Source organism: Corylus avellana, chromosome ca7 (genome assembly GCF_901000735.1).
Source record: "Corylus avellana chromosome ca7, CavTom2PMs-1.0".
Taxonomy (NCBI): Eukaryota; Viridiplantae; Streptophyta; class Magnoliopsida; order Fagales; family Betulaceae; genus Corylus; species Corylus avellana.
Genome location: NC_081547.1, coordinates 25,677,783 through 25,704,115, shown reverse-complemented (window position 1 = coordinate 25,704,115; position 26,333 = coordinate 25,677,783). Strand labels below are relative to the sequence as shown.

Here is a 26,333-nt window from a genome sequence, read left to right as displayed (position 1 = left end):
TTGATATAATTGTCCCAATTAATTTTTAAAATTATTTTTCTAATTTAAGAATTAGTTGAAACTATCAGGTCAACATTATAAAATATTTATAAAATAAAAAAAATAATTTTCAACCTTACTCATATACAATGAAATATCTGTTTGAAATGGACTTAATTCTTTGTGTGTAACACTTTGAGAATTATAAATAAATAATGATTGAGAGGTGTTATACATTTATCTTTTGCCCGTCTCTATCAATCTCTTTTGCAAATTTATTATTGAAACAAATTTAAAGGTGAATTTGCACATCTTTTATACCAAATGTATAAGTTCAAATATAAAGATTGCTAGGGATTGAATCAGGTGGACAAGGTACCTGGTTAGCCATGGCTAGCTTGAAGTGAAAGAGAAAGAGAAAGAGCATGATGTTTGGATGATGCCTCTAAACTCCTAGTAATTTGAAGTGAGATGATTTCTCTGATCTCCCAAATTCACATTGGAGTTTTTAAATTTGTATTACCATCAAGAAATTACATTCAAGGACCTTAAAATATCAAAGTTCACTTCTAGATATTTGTTAGAATATATAGAAAATATATATTTTTCGTATATTCTAAAGAGATTCAAAAATATATATATATATATATATATATATGGCCAAAACATTTGAAAACAAGCCAGAATCCCTGCAACCTTAAAGAACCGGTGTCCTGGCTGCCCTTCCTTACTGGCTCCTTCTTATATTAGAGCGCCGTTTCTTGTACACCAGCACTCCCAACACCAAGGCTCCTACCCCAAGCAACACTCCAATCGCTATTCCCGCCTTCTGTCCGGCACTCCGTCCCCGAGAAGAAAATCTTGCTTGGGATAATGGTGGCGGAGCCTCTTGATGATTGGATGGTGGTGGAGGCGGGGGAGTACTCCCTGGCGGCAGAGCCCCTGGTGGCGATTGACTGGGTGGTGGTAGTGGTGGAAGTGGCGGAGGAGAAGTAGTATTTGGCGGAGCATTCGGACTCGGTGACGGGACAAGTTGGGCGCTGGAATTGATGTTAAGGTGTGGGAAGAGAAACAGTAGTAGAATAGAAATGAAACAAAGTGTAAGCAGTCCTGCCATGAGAGCACGTAAGAAGAAATGAAGAAAAGTTGACGAGAATAGAGGTGCTATATACTATTATTATATATACACATTCCTGGGAGAATCAGGTAAGGCTAAAGATGACAGCGGAGATGCCAATAGGATATTTGTTTGAATGCGCCAATCAAATGGGAGAAATTGAGGTGGGAGGTTGCCAAATGTTAACCTTTCTCTTTTTAGTATTAATTGCGACTCTTGGAGGCTCTTGATGGCCGGTTTACACTGTTTAACGACTCCGAAACAGCAAGGCTGCCGGCCTGTCCGCCGTGTACCAATAATTCTTTTCCTTCTCATTGGTCTTTTTTCCCTTCAATAAATTTATCATTGAATTTGTGGGTTTTTTTTCCGTTCACAAGAATTGGACGGGAAGAGGTCCAATAGCATGTCTCACCATTACCACCAGGCAACGCTTTATGTATGAAGCTGAAAAGGACATTAGCGCCACGCCAACTATTTGAGCCATTGGCATCACACACAACACAACCAGAACATATAGACAACGCCAATAGGCCGATCGAGGTGGGCGATAGGGGCGAGAGAGGGGGCAAACGTCTCTATGGCCCGCCTAAGATTTAACTAGTTTATCTACTTTATTCTTTTTACCTCTGATTGCCTATCCCACCTTAAAAAAAAAACGCTAAAAAAAAAACACAAAAAGAGGCCCTTATTATGCATATTAGTGTAAATGTTAGAAATTATAATTTTTATCGTATAACTATCTTGTAAATTTATTATGCAGACGTGTTAGGACCAACCAACCATTGAATCAATTCTTGTTAAAAAAATATCAAATGGTTGATTGAGACTATCACATCAATATTGTAGAATAATTGTTCCCAAGAGGTAGCTCAAACGCCTAATGAAGCAGAAGTCACTAGTTCGAATCTCCTTCTTTTCTCTTGTGGGGACACACACACACACACACACACACATATATATATATTGTAGAATAATTATGCACATTTTTAACATTACTCTAAAGAGAAAAGCTATTTAGTAAACTCTTACAACTATGATTGATGACCTCATAGTGAAAGTCAGCCTTTGGATCAACAAAAGCTTATAACAAGAAAAAATCATGGCTGATTTTCACTGCCACATCACCATAGTTGTATATCAGTAATATGAGAGTTTATTAAATAATATTTCTTTATTTTAAATATTATATGTGACAGAATTCTCAACAAATTTGTCAAAGTGTCAAAAGCAATTATAACCTCATGATTCACCAAAAAACCTTAACTAATTAATATATAGTTTATATTAAGTAATAAAATTTCTATATAAAATTTATATTTAAATTGCCCTTTTTAAATTAATTGTTGATATATATATAATCACATGATATAATTATAGTTATGTTACATGAGATTATATATGTATGAAATATATAATTATAGTTACATGAGATTATAGAGAATAATGATTTTATTTAACCCCAATTAAATTCTAAACGAGCTCGTGTCGAGATAGATTTGACAATAAATCATTGCTTAAGCAAAAAAAATCCTAATTACCACTCTAATGATCTATTTTTTCATTCCATCTATGTTGGGTAAGATCGGCCACAAAATACTTAATAAGCCTCGAAGGTTATTTACCTTAAGCAAGCCCATCATGAAAAGGCCCTTATCCAAATATATCAACTCACCAAGGGTGAAACGGGAAACTCACAATCCTAAGAAGATAAGCCACGCTCATTAAGAATGTGGCCTAGCTTGCAAAGCCAAACCAAGCTACGTGTAAGCACGTCCGAGCTAGGAGCGCCACCCATGTTGGCCATGAACATGGCGGAGCCATCAACCAACTCCACGATCCCATGATCAACCTTCCCAATATTGCACAAGGTAGATTCTTGGGAACGTGGGGCCGAGAATCGGGGAATGCTAACCGCTCATTAATGCCTATAAAAGAGAAGCTCACACCAGATAGGTTAATCACTCTCAAGCTATTTATTGCCAACTTGCTCTCTTTCTCTCAAATCATCAACTGACTTAGGCATTGGAGCTATCCCTCATCGGCAAGCTTTTATCCTATTTTCCTCTTTTGCAGCTTAGCATCTCTCGGACTTGGTGCTACATCACCTCTCGAAAAACTGTCATCAACAATCTATATTTCTTTCAAATCCATCATTGATTTTGTAGGTCTCACATGTTTGATGATGAATTTGAAAAAGAAATTGGAGGAATAGGTCTCTATAACCATAATTTTTCACAAATATAATTTGAAAAAATATGGCACTACTTTAATCCAGCAAAAAAGAAATCATACAGCGATTTGAGATTCCAAAATATGAAAACTCATCGAGGACAACTAAACATTTTAACGCTAGGCATGAAAAAATAAATTATAAGTTAAATTTATATGTTTTAAACAATAATTAATTAAGTTTTGTTGAATTACTTATTTATTTATTTTCTCAGTTATTTTTTTTAATATAGTTTTATCAATTTTTGTTTAACTCTATCTTTTAATCTTGCTTCTTGTGAACCAAAATTTTAACTCTGCTTCTGCACCTGTTGGATTGCTTATTGCCAGAAAAGTATTAAAATATTAATTACTGAGTGATTAAATAAACAATATTAGCAACAATTGGCCAAAGAATACTAAAAAATCAAAACGTAAACATAAAGCTAGCTACGTATGGAAAAGATACTTTCTTTCCCTTGTGTATATACGCCTATATCGATCTGTTTGCAAGTGAGTGGAATTATTTCATGGACCGACCAAAGTTCGTATCCTGCCATTGATGGAACAACACAGAAACTTGAGATTGAGAATAAAAATGGCTCAGAAAGATAATCTGCCAAATTCCAAGTAATGGGAAGTCTAATCTTACTCATAATTGGGTCTATGAACACCTCCTCCTGTTAGTTCTTTCTTAATCAGATTCAAAATGTCTGAGACCTGGGAAAAGAACACATAAAACAGTGAGCACAATGATGATTAAGCCATTTTCTTTACGGATTGAAAAACATTAATTGTACAATTGAAAGAGAAAACATACTAAGGGCGACACCATTTATCTCAACACGTAAAATAGTTAATTGAAACGAGAGGTGAACGATTACCTCAAAGTACTGCTGCAAAGCTGGTGAATGGTGATGCAGAGTTGTGTATATCTTCTCAAGTAGGCCCAGAAGCACATCCACTTGATCACCTAGCAAATCTACCTATATATATATCCCAACAAAGAAGGAGTCCTGAGCATGCTTAATTGTTTCTAGCTAGCTACACATAATGTGAGGAACATGAATGTATTTCAGAACCTCAAGTTCAGACTTGTGCAGATTGTGGCATCTCCTAACAAATGCCTTCCTGTAAAGCAATTCCTTAGTTCTCAGCGAAGCAACAAGCTCAACAAGGGGATCTAAATTGTACTTCACCTCTTCCAACCTATAAAGAGGTGTTAAAAGAAGTTTTATTCTCCTCAAGGTATATATACTTTGAAAACCAGTATGAAATGGAGTAGAAGAAACACAAGTAAGGTTTAAGCATGGCATAATGAATTTTGAACCGGGACGGAACCAAAATTTCTCATCGGGGGATCAAAGCATGAACAAGAGGCCAAATTATTTATATATTTTAAGGAAAAGTTTTATAAAGGGGTGTTTGTTCCGTCCCTGCTTCGAACTATTTGTCTCGTAATGACCCATCATACGTACGTAGTAATAGGGATAAAATCAAGATGAGATAGGTTTAGTAGAATTAGGGTTTATTTGAATATTTGAAATCTTATCATTTTTTATGTTATTCATTATAGTCTATTTAAAGACCATTTGGCTGTAAATAAAAGAATTTTAGAAAGTATTTGTGAAATTATGGTATTCTCCGGTCCTAGTGGAGTTTTGTGATCTCTCCTATTTGAAATAAGCTATTGTGGTAAATAAAATAATTGTTTCACTTAGACCCCATTTCCTGACACAACCCAACCTCAGTAACCTATCGCGTAGATACTAGAATCAACATGAAAAACAGATATTAGAAAGCAATTTAAAAGTATACTATATATGATCTCCAAGATGCAGTCAGAAACAGCTCAGATAATTAATCGTTAACACCAAAAGGCTACACTACCCATTTCTGGAAGAGTTGCCATATATATATATATATATATATGAAGCAATGATCATTTACAATGATATAAATCATGAATAAGTGAAGTACCTCAAAATGTTCATTCCTAATTTTTGGTGTACTACACGCTCAAAATTCACAAGCACTTGCAGTAATACTGGGAGAGGTGAGAAGACAGAATCAGATTCATCTAATTCCCCCTCTTCATGGCCTCCAGCATGTGCATGAACCTTTTCTAAATCACCAACTGTGATGCCTAAACTACCCCCAAACTCCCCTAATATTACCTTACTCCTCACCAGCTGGTGCAAGGCCTTCTCTAGCTTGTTACTTACTGAGCTGAAAGCATGTTCCTCATCAATATTCTGCTCTTCAAGAATCTCCTGCTCTTCCATCTCTTCACTCTTCAAGCCCACACGGTTAAGGTTTTCTGTTTGTTCCTTTGATTGATCACCATTATATGACTTGTCTCCCGTGATATAGTCTTGGATTCCAGGCTCAGCTTCTCTAAGTAAGATAAAGGCATCTTTGGCTGCCTCAACAATGACATACTGATATATATCTTCCCTGATCAGATTCTCCATATTATGAGCATCTATGTCCATCTTCAATTGCTTCACCATCTCCCTAAGTAAAAGCATACAAGCATCCTCCCTTCCTAGACCTTCTGCAACTTGGAAAAACTCCATACTATTTGGGAAGTCATGGAGAAAATCATCTGGAAGTTTGAACTCTTGACTTTGACTTGATGCAGAAGTACTTGCAGTGTCAACAATACTTTTGATGCTCTCACCAAAGACAAAGGAATATATCTCTTCTCTGATCTGGGCTTCAATTTTGCTGCTTTCAAAGTTCTCATTCCACTGTATAATCGTTTCCCTGAAAAACCCTTTATATATACCCTCACTTATCAGGCACTCCAAATCATAATCACATAATTCAATGAAAAATTCTTTCATAAAACCTTTGAGAAGGGTAACATAGGCCTCCTCTATTATCATGGTTTGCAAATTTGCATCTTCTTTTTCTTGTTTCAGTTCTTCCTCTTGATCTTTTACTGCATAAGAAACTGAAACCTTATCAATCATGATGGTATCTTGGATACTACTCATTAAGCCTTTAATAAATATAGATATGGTATCTTTCTCTACAGACCATCTCCATTGTTGCTCTAAGGGCCCCATCTCAGACGAAAAAATAGCCCTCTGCATCTTTTCAAAAGCAATATCTAAAGTTTCCTTCAACATGTCTATATCCAATCCCATCTGTTCAATCCTTTTGTTGTCAATGCCTCTGCTTCTTTCCTCATCTATAAGTTGATAACTATCAGGCTCAAGTTTTTGTTTGATATTCCACACCTGTTGATCCACTGAGTTCTTCAGCTCACAAAACTCACCAATATCTCTGTCTTCAACAAACTCCTCAATTCCCTCACTCTTTTTCCTTTCAATCTCAAGATCAGCACGCAAGGAAACCACCTCTCTTTCTTTCAGCTCCAAAGCTTGCCTAAGCTTCATTTCATTCTTTACTCTCTCTGTCAACTCTCTGTCTTTGTCTGATATAGCCAGCTCGGATTCCCTAAGACGCCCATGAAGGCGGTCTCTGAATTCTTTCAAATCTGCGAGCACTTCCTCATGATTGCTCTCAAGAATGCAGCTATCTGTCTCCTCTTGCACAAACTTGAGACACCCTTCTAGCTGCATTACAGCCAACTCGTAGAACTTTGATATCTCATTCAAGCGCTCCACAACCCCTTCTTTGGATTTTACTTTCTCGTGTGCTTTATCCATTGCTTGGTGCACAATCCACATCATGGTTGAATCTGTTATAGAAACCCTGCATCTACCGTCGATCCCACCAAAAAGCTCGTCCATTTTTGACTAGAAAACAATGGAGTTATAGTATGAACGAAAATGGGAATAAAAGAAAACAACATTGGGATGAACAGAGCAAGCAGAGAAAGAATGTTGAGCTTGGTAGAATTTTTCAATGATGTGGCAACTTTGGAAAGTCAATGAAAATAATGGGCATGTGATCTCTTTTTTCTCGTCTGTCCCTTTAAAAGTGGATGGTTTAATTGACCTGTTCTTCATAACCCCACCCCCCCCAAAAAAAAAAAAAACAACTGATCTATTTTAGATTTTATTTTATTTTATTTTTTAAATTCAATATGAAAAAGAAAAAGAGTACAACAAAAGGAAAATTAACAAACAAAGGGATGCGCACCTGGCAATAGTCCCAAAACAACCACAACAGTATAAAAATATTCTAAAGTTATCGAGAATGGGCCAAATAAATAGACCGACTCATTAGATTGGTTACGAGAATTGGTGGCTTGAAGAGACAAAGCCGAAGCAAGACTGTCATCATAATACCTACTGCAGGAGTCGAAGAGGAGAATCACAACAAAAAAATAAGCATTGAAGATTGTTGGATCGGATCCAACCAAGAAACCAAGAGAAGCACCATCTTGACGTCCCATGAAGAAGGAACCCATCAAAGGATACTGGGTAGATACCAAAATAAAAGTTGCAACCTGAAATATTGATAGACTAAAAGAAGGTTCCAAGTATGAGGAGTAGTAGAGTATAAAACTAAATCATTTAAGTATCTAAGGAGTGAAAAAGTCATCATTAACGGGCTTGGATATAGAAAATAACATTTTTATAAAGATTTTTTTTTTTTTAAAAAAAAAGGAAATTAAAGTTGCCAAAATCTCTCAACCTTTATGGTAGTTCTGCTTCCTTATGCTTATTGACACCAAGACCAATGAATTGTTACTGCGTGCTAATTGCCTGAATCCATTTCGCATTTGAAGTGTAAAGTAAGGTGTATATAATTTTACATTATTTAAAAGTATACTTAGATGATTTAGCTTTATACTCTAGTACTGGTGTAATTGAATATGTCCCGATTACAACATTACTTAGAAAATGTTATGATACTTAGTAGACAAAGCGGCTCATTTAACAATCAAATATGCCCCGAAATTGACATATCTTGAAACCCTAGAAGCAGTTCAAAAAGAAAAAGAAGAAAGCTAATAAAGGCAGTTTTCAATGATTTGAGCACCCAACTAATCTGAGAAGTGGCCTTTGAAAAACGCTATGCCGACTCCAAAAACTTGTTTATCACAATTTATGCGGAATTAATATTATGAAGCAATAAACAATTCAATCACCAAAAATATATAAAGCAATAAAGAGGCAGACACAGATATTTTGGTTACGAAGAGGAAACCTTTTAGAAACCGATCTAAAAGTAAAACCTCTCTGGGGCAGCCAAACCCAAGAAATCACTATCAAAAGATTATCCAGAGATTACAGACAATAGGAACACTTACAACCCTTTGCAAGACCTTGGCTCTGTAAGATCGACAAGCCTACAACTCGTCTCCTTGCTCACAATCTTCTTCAACGTGATTCTCCTTTACCGGACTCTTCCGATAGACTTCTCAACCGTAGATTTATCAAAGGAATAACTAAAACTCTAAGAGATTTAATTTAACGCTCACCACATATGATCTCTCTTAGCACAGCCTCCGACGAACTCTCTGGGGGTAAAAATTCGTGCTTCTCTCTTCTATAATGATGTATATATACTCCCGACAAAACCCTAGACCTAACCCACTCAAAATCATGTTTATGGGCCTAAAACTTACGGGGTGTCCGGACATGTTAATGGGCGGTCCGGACACGGCTTTGCAGAGCAAGATTTTAGTTTCTGGAAATGAGGTCCGGACCCGGGGAATTGCGGTCCGGACCCGGCCTGTCCAGTCTTAATCAACAGCTCTGATCGATGGGCGTTTGTGGTCCGATTGAGCTGAAATTTTGCAGGGACGTTCATAACACATGAATCTACATTATGAATGGTGGAGATTGGATTCTGAGTATTCTATATCAGTGTTTGAGCCCATAAGCAGTAGCATCTGCATTTTGAAACTGAATTAAGCCAACACAAGAACTAACAGCCTTGATGGAGAGCTAAAATGGTGATGAGACAGATGAGCAGCCATGGTGTAAAGCCAGTGGGATACCAAATAGGCAAGCAAAATCTCCCCCTTCTTTATACGCTGAGAATCTTTCCAAATCTATGAATAAATTGGCTTTACGCCTATGTAGTTATATGTCTTAGTCCACTGAATTTGTGTGCCAAATATATCGATAACAGAATAATATTAGAAGACAATAAATACATTAATTTCGGAAAGTGATTTAAAACAAATTAGTGCAATAAAATTTTGACTAATGAGGGCGGAAAATAGCATTATGAATGGAAAAAAGAAGCAGATAACTTATTAACGGATATATTACATAAACTGGCAATTGGCAGCCACAAGGGAAGCTCTCATTGGTTGCTAATATTGCCATGTATACAAACTTAAAAACATCATCGCTGACGACTATTTTATAAGGTTAGGGCCACCCTCTCCTGCGGCGCGTGTGGAGCGGTTCCTAAGCCATTCCAACATGTACCCGAAAACCAGCTCAACATTCTCATCTGTTTCGCCAATCAACTGGTGCCACATACCAGGGTAGATCTTGAGCGTCTTATCCTTACTCGAGGCGCGTCGATACAGCTCCTCAACGCAAGCCGGGTCGCATATAATGTCATCGCCACCGTGAACGATCAGCAAAGGCACCTCCACCTCCTCGAACCTCCCCTGCAGCTCGCTGCATATCCTCAGAAGTTCAAGCGCCGTGGCCGCGCGTGGTCTTGCCACCGTCCTCCGAGGGCTCGCCAACGCCAGCTTCCTCTTCCGCTCCTCCTTGAACGAGACCTCCGGTATGGACCCCCGCGTTGGCACGACGCGCCACGTGGGGACTAATGCTGCGACTAGGGAGAGGAAGTGCTCCAGCGGCCAGGGCGGTTTGAACTTTGCACTGACCCCGCACATTGCACCGTTGAGGATGAGGCCGTCCCAAGCGCGCCCCACGCGTTCCTTGCGGAGCGTGATGAGGAGCGCGATCGCGCCGCCGAGGGACTCGGAATACAAGAATGAGGGCAGGGACGGCGCGTGGCGAGTACGGAAGGCGTCAAAGAAGGAGATACAGTCGTCGACGACGGGGTTGATGTCGGGGATGTGAGCGACGAGGCCGTCGGAGAAGCCGTGGCCCTGGTGGTCGATGGCGCAGGTGGCGAAGCCGGCTTTGGCGAAGAAAACGGCGGTGAGCTGGATCAGCCAGCTGGACTCGCCTGTGAAGCCGTGGACGATGGCTAGGATTCCGATGGGCTGGGTCGGGGGGAGCGGTGTCCACCACTGGGTGAAGAGCTTGAGGCCCCTGGCGTTGGTGATGTACTCGGAACCGTGGGTCACCTTGTGGCGCTCGTAGAACTGGTCGGCCGTCAGCGAGCCGAATGGGCTCTCCTCGCTGGCCTCCGCCACTGGGTGCGCCATTCTCACTCGGTATTGGGTTCACAGTCACAGCGTCGAACTACTTATTGACCCCCTTGGAGGTGACGGTTATCCATCCCCGTGCTTTGTTTTCATTGGACTCTCAGTCCAAGGACTGATCTGGACCGCAAATCTGTGTATATCATTTATTATACAACTCCGTACTATATAAATGCCACCACAGAAATTAGGAATTTGAAATGGACCGGAGAGGATCAACGTAGGGCCAAAATTGTTCAATAAAATGTAAAATAACAATTTTACCCATTTATTAAAGAGGATCGGCTCCTCTCCAGCAAGGCATTGAAGTTGTTTTAATGAGGCAGCGGGAGGTTGTTGGCAAAGTCGAACTAACACTGCCCTTGCTTTTATCGTGATTAGCGAGTGGGTTCACCCAAAAAAAAATGGTTATACAAGCCTTTCATCTGATTTGGGCATAGCCAAAAACGATATTGTGCTTGTCTTAAACGGCAACGGCAACACAAGAGAAAGTGTGAGTTTTTTTTAAAAAAAAAAAAAATTGAGGCAGCGGAAGGTTTTTTAATTTAATATATTTATATTTTTTTTAAATTAAGAGTGACATGTGTTATCATTTTATTGGCGTTGACATGACATATAACATAATTCATCAAATATTTTAACAACCCAAAAAAAAAGGCATAAGAGAATTTTGTGGATGATAGTGAGTAATAGAGACTAAGACATGGCGTTTAGGTTTAACTTTGATTTGTTGTTTTATGTTGATATGTCATTTTTTTATTGGAAAGTATTAAAAATAAATAAAAAATTGTGCCTGTATTTTCTAATTGAGTGTTAACATGATAATGTTTGATAATAACATTGCGTGAAAGCACCATGAGCTTTCCTTTGGATCGACCTTCGTGGTCGGACAGGCTCGTATAGGATCTGAGGACAATGTCTCGAATGGCTCATGGCGTGGGAAGTAGTTTGGGAGGTGACGGGGCCTTGGTGAGCCTTCAGTAGCTAGTTGGTGTTGGTAGGCCGAGAGAGTCTTATAACATGTTAAAAAAATGCAGTTGAATACACATGATTAAAACAATCTAACCTCCTCCTCACTACTGAAAACCAATTAACCGATGGGGCGGGTCATGGCCAGACCCACGGGTCTAGCTGTTTCTCCGACACCGGAGCTCTTTTTTTCGACCTTTAAGGTGATAAAATCCTTAAAGAGTTCACTTTACACCTCTAAGTTTTAGTTTTGAATCAAATAACGAGTTTTGAGGCATTAGAATCAAATTTTGAGGCGAGTCACAACAGTTTCAGACAGGTTTTGAGGTGAGACCCATGACTAGGGTGGCTCGCCGGCCACCTCAGATGGCCTAGGGTGACTGACCGGCCACCCCATCTCCTCCTTGGCTTTTGCGTGGGCTTGGTGGAGCTGGGCAGGGCAGTGTCTCTACAGGTGGCGGCATTGTTGTCTGGGCAACAGACGTGAAGCTTGAGAAATTTTTTGGCTTCAGACAATTTTCTAAGCTTTTGTTGTTTAAAATATAATTTGGTACAACCAAGTTTATTTTATAAATTGAAATAATCTAAAATGGTTTTCTAACTTGACCGTATAGTAGCGCCTCTCTGAAATTAATATGATTTTATTTTCTCAACAACAACAACAACTCTTTTCTTTTCTTTTTTTTTTTTTTTTTTTCCTAATTATATAATTTCTTTCATCTTCAATTCTTCCTGCATGCATTGTTAGCCACCCATGCAACAGCAAGTGTCAGGGCCAAAACACATCGGAAGAGGCTCAGGAAATTTGAAAGAATCCCCGCACGCGCGACCGCAAGCAGGTGTGGTGCAAGGATTCACTTTGATGTATTCTCTTCCTCCTGTTATTATGACTCCTTCTCCTCCTGAAACATTTATAAATAAATAAATAAATGTACCAAAAAGAAAAAGAAATTAGAACATTTATTTATTTATATGAAGGAGATGAGGGGACACGCGCGGTACCGAATGAGAAAATAATTAGCAAGCCCACGAAAAGAAGAGAGAAAGCTTTGGAATATTTCATATTGGATAACACTTCACTTTATCTTTAACCACAGAGGAATACAAAAGTATACACATTTCTCATATATATATATATATATGGTGAATATTTTAGTAAAATGAAATCTTAGAATAGAAAATGGAAATATAATGAAAAAACGTATCTAGAAATTTATGTAAAATAAAGTGATTAAGTGAAGCATTCAAGTGTTAAGCTGGTGTTATTTGTCACACAGTTGAGTTATTTATTAACATGTCCATTAAAAAAAGAAATGTCATTAATGAATAGGGATCCTAATTCAATGAATAGCAAGAAAATTACCAATGTCATTAATACATTGCATTAATGGACATTAATTGTTGCTTACGCAAGTTAAAAGTGTGTTTTTTTATACGAATTTGGATTCGGATCCTCTAAAATTTTTAGGGGAATTTTATATTTTAAAATTTTAAATCCAAACCATTCATTTCATCCAAGAGCCATGCACGATTGCACGTGCACAAGTTTTGCTATCATCTTGGAGCTTCAAATAACAAACAAAAGCCATCAAGTGAGCTGAACTAGGAGTGTCAAGGCGGTTACGGTTAGCGGTTATTGGCAATAACCATTAACCGTAACTGCTTTAGCGGTTAGTAGATTTCACTAACCGCAACCGCTAACCGCCTAGCAGTTAACCGCCGGTTAGCGGTTAGTAAAATAGATAACCGTCCGCTAACCTTTTTTCAAAATTGGGGTTTTTTTTTTTGGCTTTTTGGGCGTTTTTTTGCTTTCTTTAGAGCTTTTTGGGATTTTTTTTTACCTTTTTTTTTTTTTTTTTTGTATTTTTAGTGTCTTATTGGGCCCAATTGCTATAAAAAGAGCTCATATTGAAAAATCAAAAATATTTGACCCAAAATTTACACTTGTACTTTAAAAAAAAATTTCCTTAAATATTAAATCATAACCGGTTAACTTTTTTCTTTAAAAAAAAAAAAACAAACATATAAAAAAAAAAATTCAACACAACATATAAAAAAAAGTTCAGAATTCAGACAATTGTTACAACATATAATGATAATACATTAATACTTAAATTGTGTTTATAAGTAACACATTGGTCATTGTTTAATCCAATGTCAATTATTTAATTTGATATTATACGAATCATATCATCATTGTACATTAATAATATGATTCACTTGAAGTCTTGAATAAAATATTTGAATTGTCATTGAATCATATGATTAAGTATTGATATTATACATTTATATTATTCATATACATATGTAGACTTATATAGACTTATAACATATATAGACTTATATAGACTTATACATATGGATAACATACATTGAAAATAAGTCTCTAGATATTTAATTGTTGTATTAGTATGAATTGGTATACTTATGAGTTATGTCATATTATATATGTATAATTTGTTATTATATAATCAAATGATTTAATGATCAATTGATCATGTGATATAATCATATAAATTATAGTGATAATATATTAATACTCAAATTGTGATTTAATTATTTTTAAAAAAAAATTGTGATTTAATGATCAAGTGATTATATGATATAATCATATAAATTATAGTGATAATATATTAATATTCAAATTGTGATTTAATTATTTTTTTAAAAGTTATGATTTAATGATTAAGTGATTATGTTATATGTATAAATATTTTTATAATTTTAATCATAAAAATATATTATATAAAAAGGTAGTTAGCAATTACAGTTAGTAAACCCAATAACCGCAAGGCGGTTATAGCAATTAGGCTGTTAGCGGTTAATATGGTTAAACGGTTAGCGATTAACGAACCGCCCGCATTGACACCCCTAAGCTGAACATGCATTTCCTAGTGAAATATTAAGCTGAAATTTAGGCTCCTTTTGTTTTGACGTAAAATGATTTATGGAATTTTTTTTTATTTTTTTTTTTTGTGTGACAAAAAATAATAGTTAACAGAAAATATTTTATGTTTAACCAAAAATTCTTCTTTTATTTTTGGAAAATGATTTTCATTTTTGAAAACTGTAAACAATTTTTCAAGTTTGAGCATCTCATTCTCAAATCGATAGACCCAGCCGAAAAGTTGTTAGGTCTCACCCGAGACCTGCCTAGGACTTGATCAGGACTTGCCCAGGACATGCCTAAGACCTAACCGAGACCTGACCAGAACCCGACCTCTTATGACACCTCCAAGACATGGTAGGGACATTTTTGAAATTTAGATTTTAATATATTTAGATTTTCCGTACGCCTCAAACACTGTAAAATGTTTTCTGCTAAAAACATTTTACGTCGAAACAAAAACATTAAGAGGGGAAAAAAAATTGTATCTAATGCAATAGTAACTTAATAGCAAAGGAATTGTAGATGCCAAAGAGGACTGCAGATTATTGGTGAAAACAATATCCATCTACTCATGATTTACATTTCTCTAAGCAAAAAATTAAAAATCAAATAAACTAAAAAAAAAAAAAACAAAACATAATCCTATGATTTTGGCTCCAAAGCTAAAAGACGCCCGTTATACTGGAATTTCTACAAACAAACAATCTGAAAAAAACAAAAAAAAACACACACAAAATAGTGAGGAACGTGTTATACTTAATTAGAAAGTACCAGTATTCATCAAGATACATAGCAAATTTATACTTTGGACAAAAAACAAAAAGAAATCTGGTTTATAATTTAACATGCTTGTAACAAAACCTGTACAGAAGAAGATTTGCTAATTTCCAATTTATGCAATCTGGTTATTTCCAGGATAGATTGAACAACCAAATGCGCTGCCAAATACTGCTTCACTTCTCATCTTCATCAATGCAAGCTGAAAGAGGAAAACTCTCATAAAATCAGTAAATGCTTCTGACTAAAATAACCCACCAACACCAGCTATCAATACAATTTTATAGTTGTGTAATCTGAAAAAAAAAACAAAAAAAATACTGGTAACAAATAACAGGAGCAGTTGGTATCAAATCAAATATTCAAAAAGGGAAAACTAAAAGCAAAAGCAATTGTGGAAAGCTTGATAGCCTTGATGATACTGGATTCAGCTTACCTCCAGTTTCCCAATAACTGGGAGATCTCCAGGTGTTGGTTTCAATGGTCAAGATTAAAAGTTTGGATTTTTAGAACTAACGACCAAGTCCTTCTCTTTTTATACTAACAGCATTTCCTCTTCTATTTTCACTCTCTATCCACCACTTTGACCCACAATTCAAGTTCCCCAATCACCAAAACCTCCACTACCTCAGAGAGATGCTCATCCTGTCATCCATGAGAGAACTCAAGCTACTGAATGCCCAGATCATCCTCCATGGCCTAACTTTCTTTGTTGTTGCTGACACGGGATGAGAAAATTGGGGATGGATCTCGACGAGTTCACTTTAGTTAATTTTCATTCTGTTTGCTCACAAGGTTGTGATTTGGATATGGGAAGATGCCTGCATCTCTATATTGGCTTGAACTAAAATGGTAGTAACATAGTTTGGTGGGATTTTACTGCAATAGCTTCTTGAGCGCATATAATGTCTAATGCGAGTGGCTGGCTCTTGCAATCTAGGCGTGTTTCAAACTCATACTGGTTGAGTGATCCTGCCTTCCCTGACAGTTACTTGATTTTATGAGCCCTTAAATTCAAATTGGATGGCTTCAGATTGTGTACCAAAAAATTAAAACAGATAAATAGATTCTTTCGCCAGACTCCCAACTACTGAGTTAGTAACGTAATCAGTTTGGCTCCCGGAAGTTGAAATCCCTCCAGAAATTAGTGTGATTTTCTGGGTCAGACCTTTTGCGTTATACACTCTTTCTGCATTATATTACAGTCTTATCCTCTTCCAGGCTTTTGTTTAGTTCAAAGCCTGCAGAGTTTGGCCTGATGAGATCACTTTCACAAGTTTGCTTTCTGCTTGTAGTCACAGTGGTCTTGTGAACAAACAGACTTGTCAAGCTCCATCCTCAATTTTCTCATCCATGTCGGCAACAACACAGAAAGAAATTAATTTTCACAGGGTGAGGGTGTCGTGGGTTAGGCCATGGATGATCGGGGCATAGAGTAGCTTGAGTTATCTCCTGGATGAGCATCTCTCTAGGAGGTGGTTGAGGCTTTGGTGAGTGGGGGACTTGAATCTGTGGTCAAAGTGATCGATAACTCAAATGGAAGAGGAAGTATTGTTAGTCTTGAAAGACAAGAACTTGGTCATTTGTTCTAAAATCCATCAAAACCTATAACAGGAGATCTCCAGTTATTGGAAAACTGGAAGTAAGCCAAATCCAATGAAACCAAACCAGATTCAGGAAATCCATGAATCTCCAATGAATCAAATTAACAGGGGTTGCTAGCAGACTTGCTTGACCTATTGATATCTACAATATAAACAGCAAAATTAACAAACACGCATGCAATAAGACAGAGAAAGATGCCCAATATTTTGGCTGTTGCTTCCACTGGTAACATTAAACGGTTAAAACTTGGGCTCATTTAAGCTTAAGCCAACCCAAATTAGTTTTGTTAAGAGGCAAGGATCCACTACCCATCGATTCAAGTTATTGAGGTATTCCTCAATATATAAAGTCACCAAACTATGAAACTCTTCACAGAGAGACAGAAAGAACAAGATAGACAACAATATCCCCAAGGCTAACTACAAAGAAAGAGAGAGAGAAGATTGATTGAAGTTTTTTCCTTTTTGGGGGGGGATTGCTCATTAGCATCAGCAACAATATGTTTGTTTGTTCATACAATAACTACATTAATAATAAACATGTTTGTCCTGAACTCCTATCCCTGAGAGGTATATGATCCTTTATTTTTCTCCCAGACTAGATAATCTGAACCGTATTGCCCATTGTCAACGTAAACACATCTAAGGGAAACTGGAAAAGTTGATTCCACAACAATTTTTTAGCATCCTTGTGCTGTCAATTTTGATTTCAATGATTACATTTACAGCCAATAGTAATTTACAAAACTCTTAACCCAGCTTCAAGAAACCATGCTCAACAAAGGTTCATCATATCAAGCTTATTTTTCCCACTAAGTTAAAATTCAAAGAGAAAAGAAAAAATCATAACCTTTAGGAAAGGTCTTACAGTTTGTATTATACAAATTACAAAGCACAATATTTCCAACCAGATGATTAATCAATTCAGAATACCCATCTCAAAAAACCCAAATAAAAAAAACCTCAAACCAGAGCACAAATTAACAAGAAACACAAGAAACGCAAAAGGGATGGCGACATTAATTTACCTCCACAGCAGAAACAGCAATAACAGCACGAGAGAAGCATCACAATCTCCCTGCACACCGCAAGTGCCCCACCACGAATCTCTGAACTGGGTGTCGCAGATTCTCTTCCTTTGGTAACCGGTTCTTCATTACTCAACAGTTTCTGACTGTTTGAAGGCTCCGGCTTTTCGCTTTTCATTCTATTAAGGTTCCACTCGAGGTTTCTCAGGTAACCAATCTTGAATGAGTCCCTGATCCTCATCGATGGCCATAGATGCATCTCTCTGTCTCTCTCTCGCGCGCGCGCTACGCGAATTGAACTTCAAGTATTCAACTTCTTCTTTAGGTTGTAATAACTAACTAAATATATATATTTGAATGAAGATAGCCCAAGACGAATAGAAAAGTAGAAGAAAAAATATCTTTTTTACTTTGTTACGTCGACAGCGTCAGATGTTAAAACATCCAGCGCTGACTCCATAGAATCATATTGTAACAAAACATTCGCCCAGAAAATTTTTTTTGGTAAAAGTACACATATTCTTCGAACTAACCCTCAATTTGCAAAGCTCTTTACATCTAAAGATTGCTTCAATGTCTTCCCAAATTACCAAAAATTTACAATGTATTCATTTTATCCCGAGAAAAAGACAAATAACGATGGTTGTCATTTCAACACTATGGCGCCGTAATAAAAATATGAATAAGAAATGAAAGGGAGAATTTAAAATGAGATTTCTCTTCTCCATGAATCCGATTCTCCAAATCCCAAAATAAAAAACAGCTGGATTCAAGCATGGGAGGGGAGGGATTCATGCATCCAAAGGAAGCAGCTGCCATGTGATATGTCTGAATGGAGAGCCTGCAAGTGATGATGGGACATCAATTACAGAATGGAGAGAGCATGTGGGTGGATGTGCAAAAAACCAAAACCCAATGGCGGATACGGCATGGGAATTTCTGCAGAAGTGAACCCGTTAATTGGCTGAGGATTTAAAAGAAAACGAAGTGAAGAGATAAGGAAGATGACAAGGGTAGTGATGGGTGCCATTCCTCCCCTCTAACTATTTTGTTCAACCAACTTTCACATGCTATATATATAGGCTATTAGACAAAATGATGGGGGCTGTGAATGCTTTCTTATCTTAAGGGAAAAAATTATTACATTTATTTGGCTTTCTACATACAATTATGTGATAGCCTGGTGGTGTGGTTAACCACGTACGTCACATCCACCTCAGCACACTTTTTCTTTATTATAAATAAAAAAAATTATATATTTTAGCCACCCACTTCTTTTAAAATACTAATATTTTACTCTTTATTTATTTACTTTTTTAAAATAAGAATACGTTTTTATTGATATAAACTTACGATGATAGAGTGGAATACTCCATCCTAACAATATCGTTGATACATTTAGGAATGGTAAATAACCACCGATGGTTTACATTATTTTTTATAGCCATATTTGAAAGAACATGAGCCACTTTATTGCCATCTCTACGTATGAAGGTCATCTGCCATTGAGGAATCGATTGAAGCTCGAGCTTAATATCCTCCAACATCATTCCCTTCCGACTCTAGTCTTCAATCGATGAATTAATTCTGTCTACCAGTATCTTCGTGTCACCTTCAAAATGGACCCGTTGGAAGCCCAATGTTTTGCACAAATGAATCGTCGTTAAAGCCGCACCAGCCTCAGCCAGCGTCGGATCAAGACTGCCCAAGAGTGTTTTAATTAGCTATTTACTTTTACTATTATATTTAAATATTCTTTTCTCTTCAAAAAGTAATGCTACATACAACACAAACATCTTACAAATATCTTATAAAACTAGCGTGACAAGGTTTAGTAGCTCTTGAATCATCCTCTATTAAAATATAAAAAATTACGTAGCATTACTCTTTCAATGCTTGATGTGCATGTCTTATAGGGAGTTAAAATGGTTTTTTTTTTTTTTTTTGACTAAAGTAAGTAGCAGAATATAATTATATTTTTCACCTAAATTTACTACACAATTTGACTAAATATAAGCATGGACATGTGATGCGATGAGAAGTTGGTAGGTTAAATCAATTACTACAAATAATTGATTTTGGAAGTTTCAAAAAGATGCATTTAATTGCTTTAATTGGGGGGGACTAAATGGATAGACCAACTAACCTGGAAAATGTGGGTCGACCATTGGAATATTATAAAAAAGGTAAGCAGGAAAGCTCTTGCTTGAAGCTTGAAGTTGGTATATACGTTAAAATATGTTTCTCTAAAAGAGTGAGTTATAAGTTGTCACAATTGAAGTCGCTCCAATCCACCATTAATTTGCTACCAACCATCCTCACACACGCACCAAAAAACAGTCACCTTGAAGGTTGATTCTTTTGATGGTTCAGAGCCAGATATATATATATTATTTTGTTTAAAATTTTTTAAATAATATATTTTTTTTATTAATGGGACACATGGCATCGTTGTGGTCGTTGGATCTCTTTAACGAAATCCTGACCATAAACTGAATACTCTCCAACCCATTTTGGACCGAAGAGGATCCAATTCCAAAAAATTGATATGTGAACTTGATCGAATCATTATCAAAACTAACTTGTAAGGTGGCCAAACTATTTTCAATGGCTATTAAATTGGTTTGAACACTCCTAAAACGACATATGGGGTGGTTGAATCACTCCAAAGATCCATGGAAGTGATCGATAAGGGCCTTTCTCTTCAAAGAAAAATTGTCGGAAATTTGAAGAGAATAATCATTTTTATACAAAGGCATACCACATAGAGTTATAAGATTATTTTGAGGATTTGGTTTAGGTGTCATAATGTAGTTCTTGTAAAAAAATAAAAATAAAAACTACAACACACTTGTGATGTAGATAGTTTTTTAAGGGTTTATATTTAATTTCACTTTCTCTGTTTTTCACAGAACACTTGAAATTAGACGACTCTTAAAAAAAACTAGAGCATAATCCTAAGCTTAATCCTTATTTTGAAACCCTGGGAAATAAGAATATATTTGATACAATTAGGTCAAATCTCATAAACTAATTTAATAATTTTCTAAAAAAACAACACTAGTTCACCTTTTAAAAGAGTTTTGCAGCCCATTCGCTTTTCCTTTATGCGTGTAGATATAGCAGGACTGACACATAATTCCAACAAAGGCCTAGTGGATATTGAATAAGACTAGTAAATTCATAACTGAGAACACCCTTTCATCTTACTTCTTCATTCTCAGCGTTAAGCCCATTTAACATGTAAAAGTAGGTCTTGGTAGCAGGTTTTCGAAACTCGTTGACACTTGCATATGGACATGCGTCAAGATTTCAAGGGTGCTGATATAAATTTTCGTCAATTTTTGAACGGAAGTTTGACGGAAGTATTATCTCCGTCTTTATGTAAACTCAAGGTACTTCATGTAATAAAAACTAAATCTTATAGAGCAAAAAATAAAGTTGTTAAACCACATAAAGCAAAAAGGAATTTAACCCTATTATTTTATAAAAAACAAGTGAGAGAAATAAGAGCAACTTCTTCTTTTTTTTTTTTTATAAAATAATATCCACCAAGAACCACAAGATCAAAATAAGAACACCATGAAAATATCTAGTATTCCTCGTTTAGAAGTGAGAACACCTTTTCATCTTACCAATAAACCCACTTAACATGTGAATTGTGGAAGTAGGCTTTGGTGTTATAATTGGGTCAACCAAGGAATCACTTCCACCTCTAGGGAAGCTATATCGACTAAGAGTCAGTCTGAGATTGTGTTTGAGAAATAGAGCTTTTAAGTCAAAAAAACATTTTTAAGCAAAAGCTTAATTTTTAAGCTTTTGCCAAAAATGTGTTTTAGCTATTTTTAGACTTTTTTAATCCTTAAAAGTGATTTTAATTTTTTTACCAAATGAGTATTTTTTTCTTCAAACAAACTTTTTGAGTGTTAAAAGCTTTTTTATGCCTCTTAAATGCAATCTCAAACATGCCATAAACCTCATATCAGAGCTTGCCAAGGGTGCAGTCCACAGAGGTAACAAATCCTTCAACAATTTGGTCACGCGAGTAATGAAATGAAAGGATTGGAATCTCACATGATTTTTTGTCATAATTGTGAGAAAGTTTGTATAAAACTCATTTGTATGGGTAGGACTCTATATACATAAATAAGTTTTATATGAACTCTTTCAAAAAATTACTGTCAAAATTACTAAAGATCTCAATTCGTAACGAACACCCTTTTGTTTCACTTCCCACCAAAAAAGATAAGCAAGAGAAAAATAGGAAAAGAAGAAAAATTTATGGACATATTGGAGGAATTTTCTTAAGTTGACAAGTATTCAAGATGCATATTATTTTAACTCTTACTTGCATTTTTAATAGAGCATGTGATTCTATAATATTCACTTTTAAACACATTCATTTCAAACAAATGTCAATTGAATAGACTTAATTTAAAAAAAAAAAAAAAAAAAAAAACATCTTCCATTGAGAGCCCCAAAAGGGAAAAACTATCAAGGTAACCGTCTTTAATTTATGGCCCAAATTCAAGCATGACATACTTGTTATTATAAGAAGACAAGTCCAAACTTGGGCCTAAGCCCATCCAACACCATGGTCCATTGCCAGTGCTCATGCTCCGGATGATGTTTGGACAGATGGTCTCAACCTTTTGGGCCATAGTTGGTTCACTTCTTACTGGCCCAAAATGGTTTTTGGTGTTATTTCTTCAAATTATTTATCTTTTCCAAATGAAAAGGAAGCGAACCAACTATTACGGTATTACCCTTTTGTTTCTGACAAAGTGACAAGTGAGCCACCAAAATACCAACTTAGTTATATTTTAAAAGTATTTTTGTCTTTTCCACTTTTTAAGGGTACAAAAATACTAATTTAACATAACGAATTAAATATTCTTCAATTTCAAATAAATTGAAAAAGATCCTAATTCAACAAAATAACCCAATCTTCCATTATTTTAACCCATAAGCTTCATTCCAACTCTCATTGGTCTTAGATTAAATCTCACTTGTCACATTATTTAATTCAATATACACCGTCACATACCACAAAAATATTAGAGTAAACATAGCTAAATAATTCCCATCTATCCCTAGTGTTAAAAGTCATTTCACTGGACATGTCTCTCCCTCTCTCCCTCCCCCTTTTACCAAATACACTGAATTGAGACATTAAAAAAAGCAGGAAGTGACCCACACTTGAGAAAGTTACTTAAAGAAAGCAATGAGTACTACAAAGAACCGAAGAGACAAGTGGGAAAAAGACAACATGGAAGTAAATGGAAAGGCAAGTGGATAGAAGGACAAAGAGGAACAGAAAAAAGCACCCTTTTTCTCAAAGGGACAGACTTTTCATCTACACAATATCATGATCCTCAACCCCTCTCACGTGAAGGAAATGAAGAGAGCCAAAGGATAAGCAATCAATCCCCCATTAATCTTCGTTCTTGAACTACTATTATAAATCCTACTTCTAATCAAACATTGTGGTGGCTCCTGAATGACCCAAGAGCTTTGGCAACACCTGCTCTCAATATGTATTGGTGGTAGAAAGCTGCAATAGCTGCACCAATAAATGGTCCAGCCCAAAAGAGCCACTGCAAAAACAAAGAAAGACACATTAGAAATTCAATGGCACAACAATGATAAAATGCTACTTATCATGCACACATTATAATACTAACTTGGTCATCCCAGGCCTCTTTCTTGTCGTAGATAAGGGCGGCTCCGAGGCTCCTAGCAGGGTTGATACCAGTGCCGGTGATCGGGATCGTGGCCAAGTGAACCATGAAGACGGCAAACCCAATTGGGAGCGGTGCCAAAACCTTAATTTTAGGATAAGTTAATGTCAAGAAAACATTCCCACACAATAAAGAGATTATTTTAAATTGCATGCAATCCGAGCAGCTCAATTGCATAGAACGCTCCAACCACCTTAAAAAATGCCCAAAATTCCACCCGTGAAACAAAATAAAACAACTTTAACATTCGAATCAGGGACCAATGAAGCCATCCATAGGAAAACGACAGAGCGTCCTCGAATATACACAACAAAAGACATGTCGCATTTATTTTGAACCTTCTTTTTCTTTTCATTTTTTTTTTTTTTTTCTTCCTTCTTTCCAAGCCATTCAAATTTGGACCTTACTTTACTCACATACAACTATACAAGGAAGAAAGGAACCACAGAAAACCAGCACCTACTGTCGTTACTAGCTCCTTAGTAAGAAAACGACAAGTCGTATCACGCATTGGAAAAAGGAGAATCATTTTCTGGAAGGAAACAAAATTAGGTCACCCTCCTTCCACGGACCCACCTTAGCCATGCTACATTACCAGCTCATAATATCCAAGCAAATCAAGCATACAATCCTCCCACTACCAAAAGACAAATAAGGAAGAAAATTTTTTAACGTAATATCATATGATACACCCTAATATCAACATCGGCTGCGATTCGCTTCGCTACAATTCGGTAATCAGCCCAATCCAGCCAGACAAACCCCCACAAAGATAAGGGGTTACCATCAGGTGGGCCCCATACTCCGGCCGCCTCGGGCAAAGAGGGTCGGAAGCAAAGCTCTTTTCAGCATCTATCGGAGATCTATGCTATTATCCCGGACAATCTTTTGCATACTCAATACAAAATTAGAAGGTTAAGAGTTAAATTATTTAACCCGTTTAATTAAACAAAAATTTTTTCACTAACCCAATACAATATTAAAGAATTAAGATTAAAAGATTTGGTCCGTTTAATTAAATGGGTTCTATTAAAATCAACCTATATAATATTGAAGATCTAGGTTAAAATCAACCTATATAATATCGACAATTTTTTACATAATTCATAAACCTAATACAAAATTAAAAGGTTAGAGGTGAAGGAGTTAACCAGCGTTCTCTCCATGTTAAGTCTTAAATGAGAAAAAAATAGCTCAAAAAAGGCAGGCTAAAGCTCGTTTGGGTTTGCAATTTTTTTCTTAGAACCGCCAAATCAACTAAAAACGAGATGTAAAAAAAAAAAAAACTGAGAAGAATTAGAAAGAATTGTCTCTCCCAAACAAGTAGTTTGTTTAGTAAAAACGATTATTTGCAACAAATATGGGAAGAAACATAAAAAAGAAGAAGAAAAAAGCTTGGCAGGTGCATTCCTTTAATTATTGACCTGACAAGATCTCAATTACTGGTCCAATAGTTAAGATTTAACCTTAAAAATTGGAAGAAATCCTAAAACACGTAAATATATTATGAAAGCTGCCAAAAATGGAGGAATGTTAAGGTGCGTACCGGAACGTAGGAGTCTCTAGCATTCCTCTTGGGATCGGTGGCAGAGAAGACGGTGTAGACAAGCACGAAGGTCCCTATGATCTCGGCGCCCAATCCAACGCCTGTGCTGTACCCAACAGACAGCGTGTTGGCTCCACCGCCATACCTTAAGTAGTGGGCCTTATTAAAGGCCTTCACTAGCGCAACTCCGCAAATGGCTCCCAGGCACTGAGCCACCATGTAGCTCACCGCCCGCACCATCGACACCTTCCGTGCCAAAAACAGCCCGAACGTCACCGCCGGGTTAATGTGACCCCCTGCGTAAAAACGTACAACAAAATTAGCAAAGAAACGTTTTTTTTTTTTTCTCTGAGGTAAGAAAAGAAAGAAACGCCCACCTGAAATCCCAGCAGTGCAGTAAACAAGAATAAAGATCATGCCGCCGAATGCCCAAGCGACGCCGAGAAGCCCAACACCGCCGCAGGCTTCCCCGCCATTATCGACGTCAATCTGGCTCTTGTAGCCTATCACAGTGAGCACTGTGACGTATAAAAAGAGCATGGTGGCTATAAACTCGGCTATCAAAGCCCTGTAGAAGGACCACTTACAGACCTCCACGGCGTCGAAAAGCGGCGCCGGAGGTGGGTCGTGGTAGTCCTTGGCCGAGAATGAGCCATGCTCTGGCACCTCCCCTTCCTTAGCCATAACACTCAAAACAACACAGAGAGAGAGAGAGAGAGAAGAAGAAGAAGAAGAAGAAGAAAGCAGAGGAGGCTCGAGAGAAACAGAGAGAAGCTTTGGGTGTGGAAGAAGGGGAGCGCAGTGGGGGTATATAAAGAAAGAGGAATCAGGAAGGAGGTAAAAAAAGTCAAGGAGATTTTGGTTTAAACAGGAGGGATTAATTAAGACTTAATTAATACACTTAGAGCACCTAAGCACCAGCTTTTGGTCTCTTTCAGTCCCTTCCTGACATTACCACGCCAATCCGCACTTACCTTATTTCATTTCTCTCTCTGTCTCTCTCTCATTCATGTAGCCAATGGCCATGTACTGCCAAAGCCTTCTGCATCGCACTTACTACGCCTGTTTGTTTGTTTTCTTCTTCTCTAATTATCTAATATGAACGGAATATGATCGTAGCCTTAAATCTTAGAGCTGTTTTATGTTACTGAACAAATGAATTATGAACCCCTAACACAGACACTAAATG

The 26,333-nt window shown here is 36.8% G+C and overlaps 4 protein-coding genes across 4 annotated transcripts; all 4 read right to left on the bottom strand.

Annotated features, from left to right (window-relative positions):
• Positions 1-725: 725 nt before the first annotated feature.
• Positions 726-7,068, bottom strand: LOC132188060 (WPP domain-associated protein). Its single transcript, XM_059602471.1, has 6 exons — positions 5,285-7,068; positions 4,387-4,513; positions 4,189-4,290; positions 3,957-4,024; positions 3,845-3,857; positions 726-1,019 (listed from the first exon to the last, which is right to left on the bottom strand). Exons 1-6 carry the CDS (start codon positions 7,066-7,068, stop codon positions 726-728), a joined length of 2,388 nt encoding a protein of 795 aa, XP_059458454.1.
• Positions 7,069-9,467: 2,399 nt separating this feature from the next.
• On the bottom strand, positions 9,468-10,675 carry LOC132187140 (caffeoylshikimate esterase-like). Its single transcript, XM_059601337.1, has one exon. It carries the CDS (start codon positions 10,590-10,592, stop codon positions 9,597-9,599), a length of 996 nt encoding a protein of 331 aa, XP_059457320.1. The 5' UTR covers positions 10,593-10,675; the 3' UTR covers positions 9,468-9,596.
• Positions 10,676-15,177: 4,502 nt separating this feature from the next.
• On the bottom strand, positions 15,178-18,888 carry LOC132187702 (uncharacterized). Its single transcript, XM_059602106.1, has 2 exons — positions 17,858-18,888; positions 15,178-15,427 (listed from the first exon to the last, which is right to left on the bottom strand). The coding sequence occupies exons 1-2, from the start codon at positions 18,114-18,116 to the stop codon at positions 15,402-15,404; spliced, it is 285 nt and encodes a 94-aa protein (XP_059458089.1). The 5' UTR covers positions 18,117-18,888; the 3' UTR covers positions 15,178-15,401.
• Positions 18,889-23,035: 4,147 nt separating this feature from the next.
• On the bottom strand, positions 23,036-25,943 carry LOC132186281 (aquaporin PIP2-2-like). Its single transcript, XM_059600174.1, has 4 exons — positions 25,522-25,943; positions 25,145-25,440; positions 23,542-23,682; positions 23,036-23,454 (listed from the first exon to the last, which is right to left on the bottom strand). The coding sequence occupies exons 1-4, from the start codon at positions 25,826-25,828 to the stop codon at positions 23,335-23,337; spliced, it is 864 nt and encodes a 287-aa protein (XP_059456157.1). The 5' UTR covers positions 25,829-25,943; the 3' UTR covers positions 23,036-23,334.
• Positions 25,944-26,333: the final 390 nt, after the last annotated feature.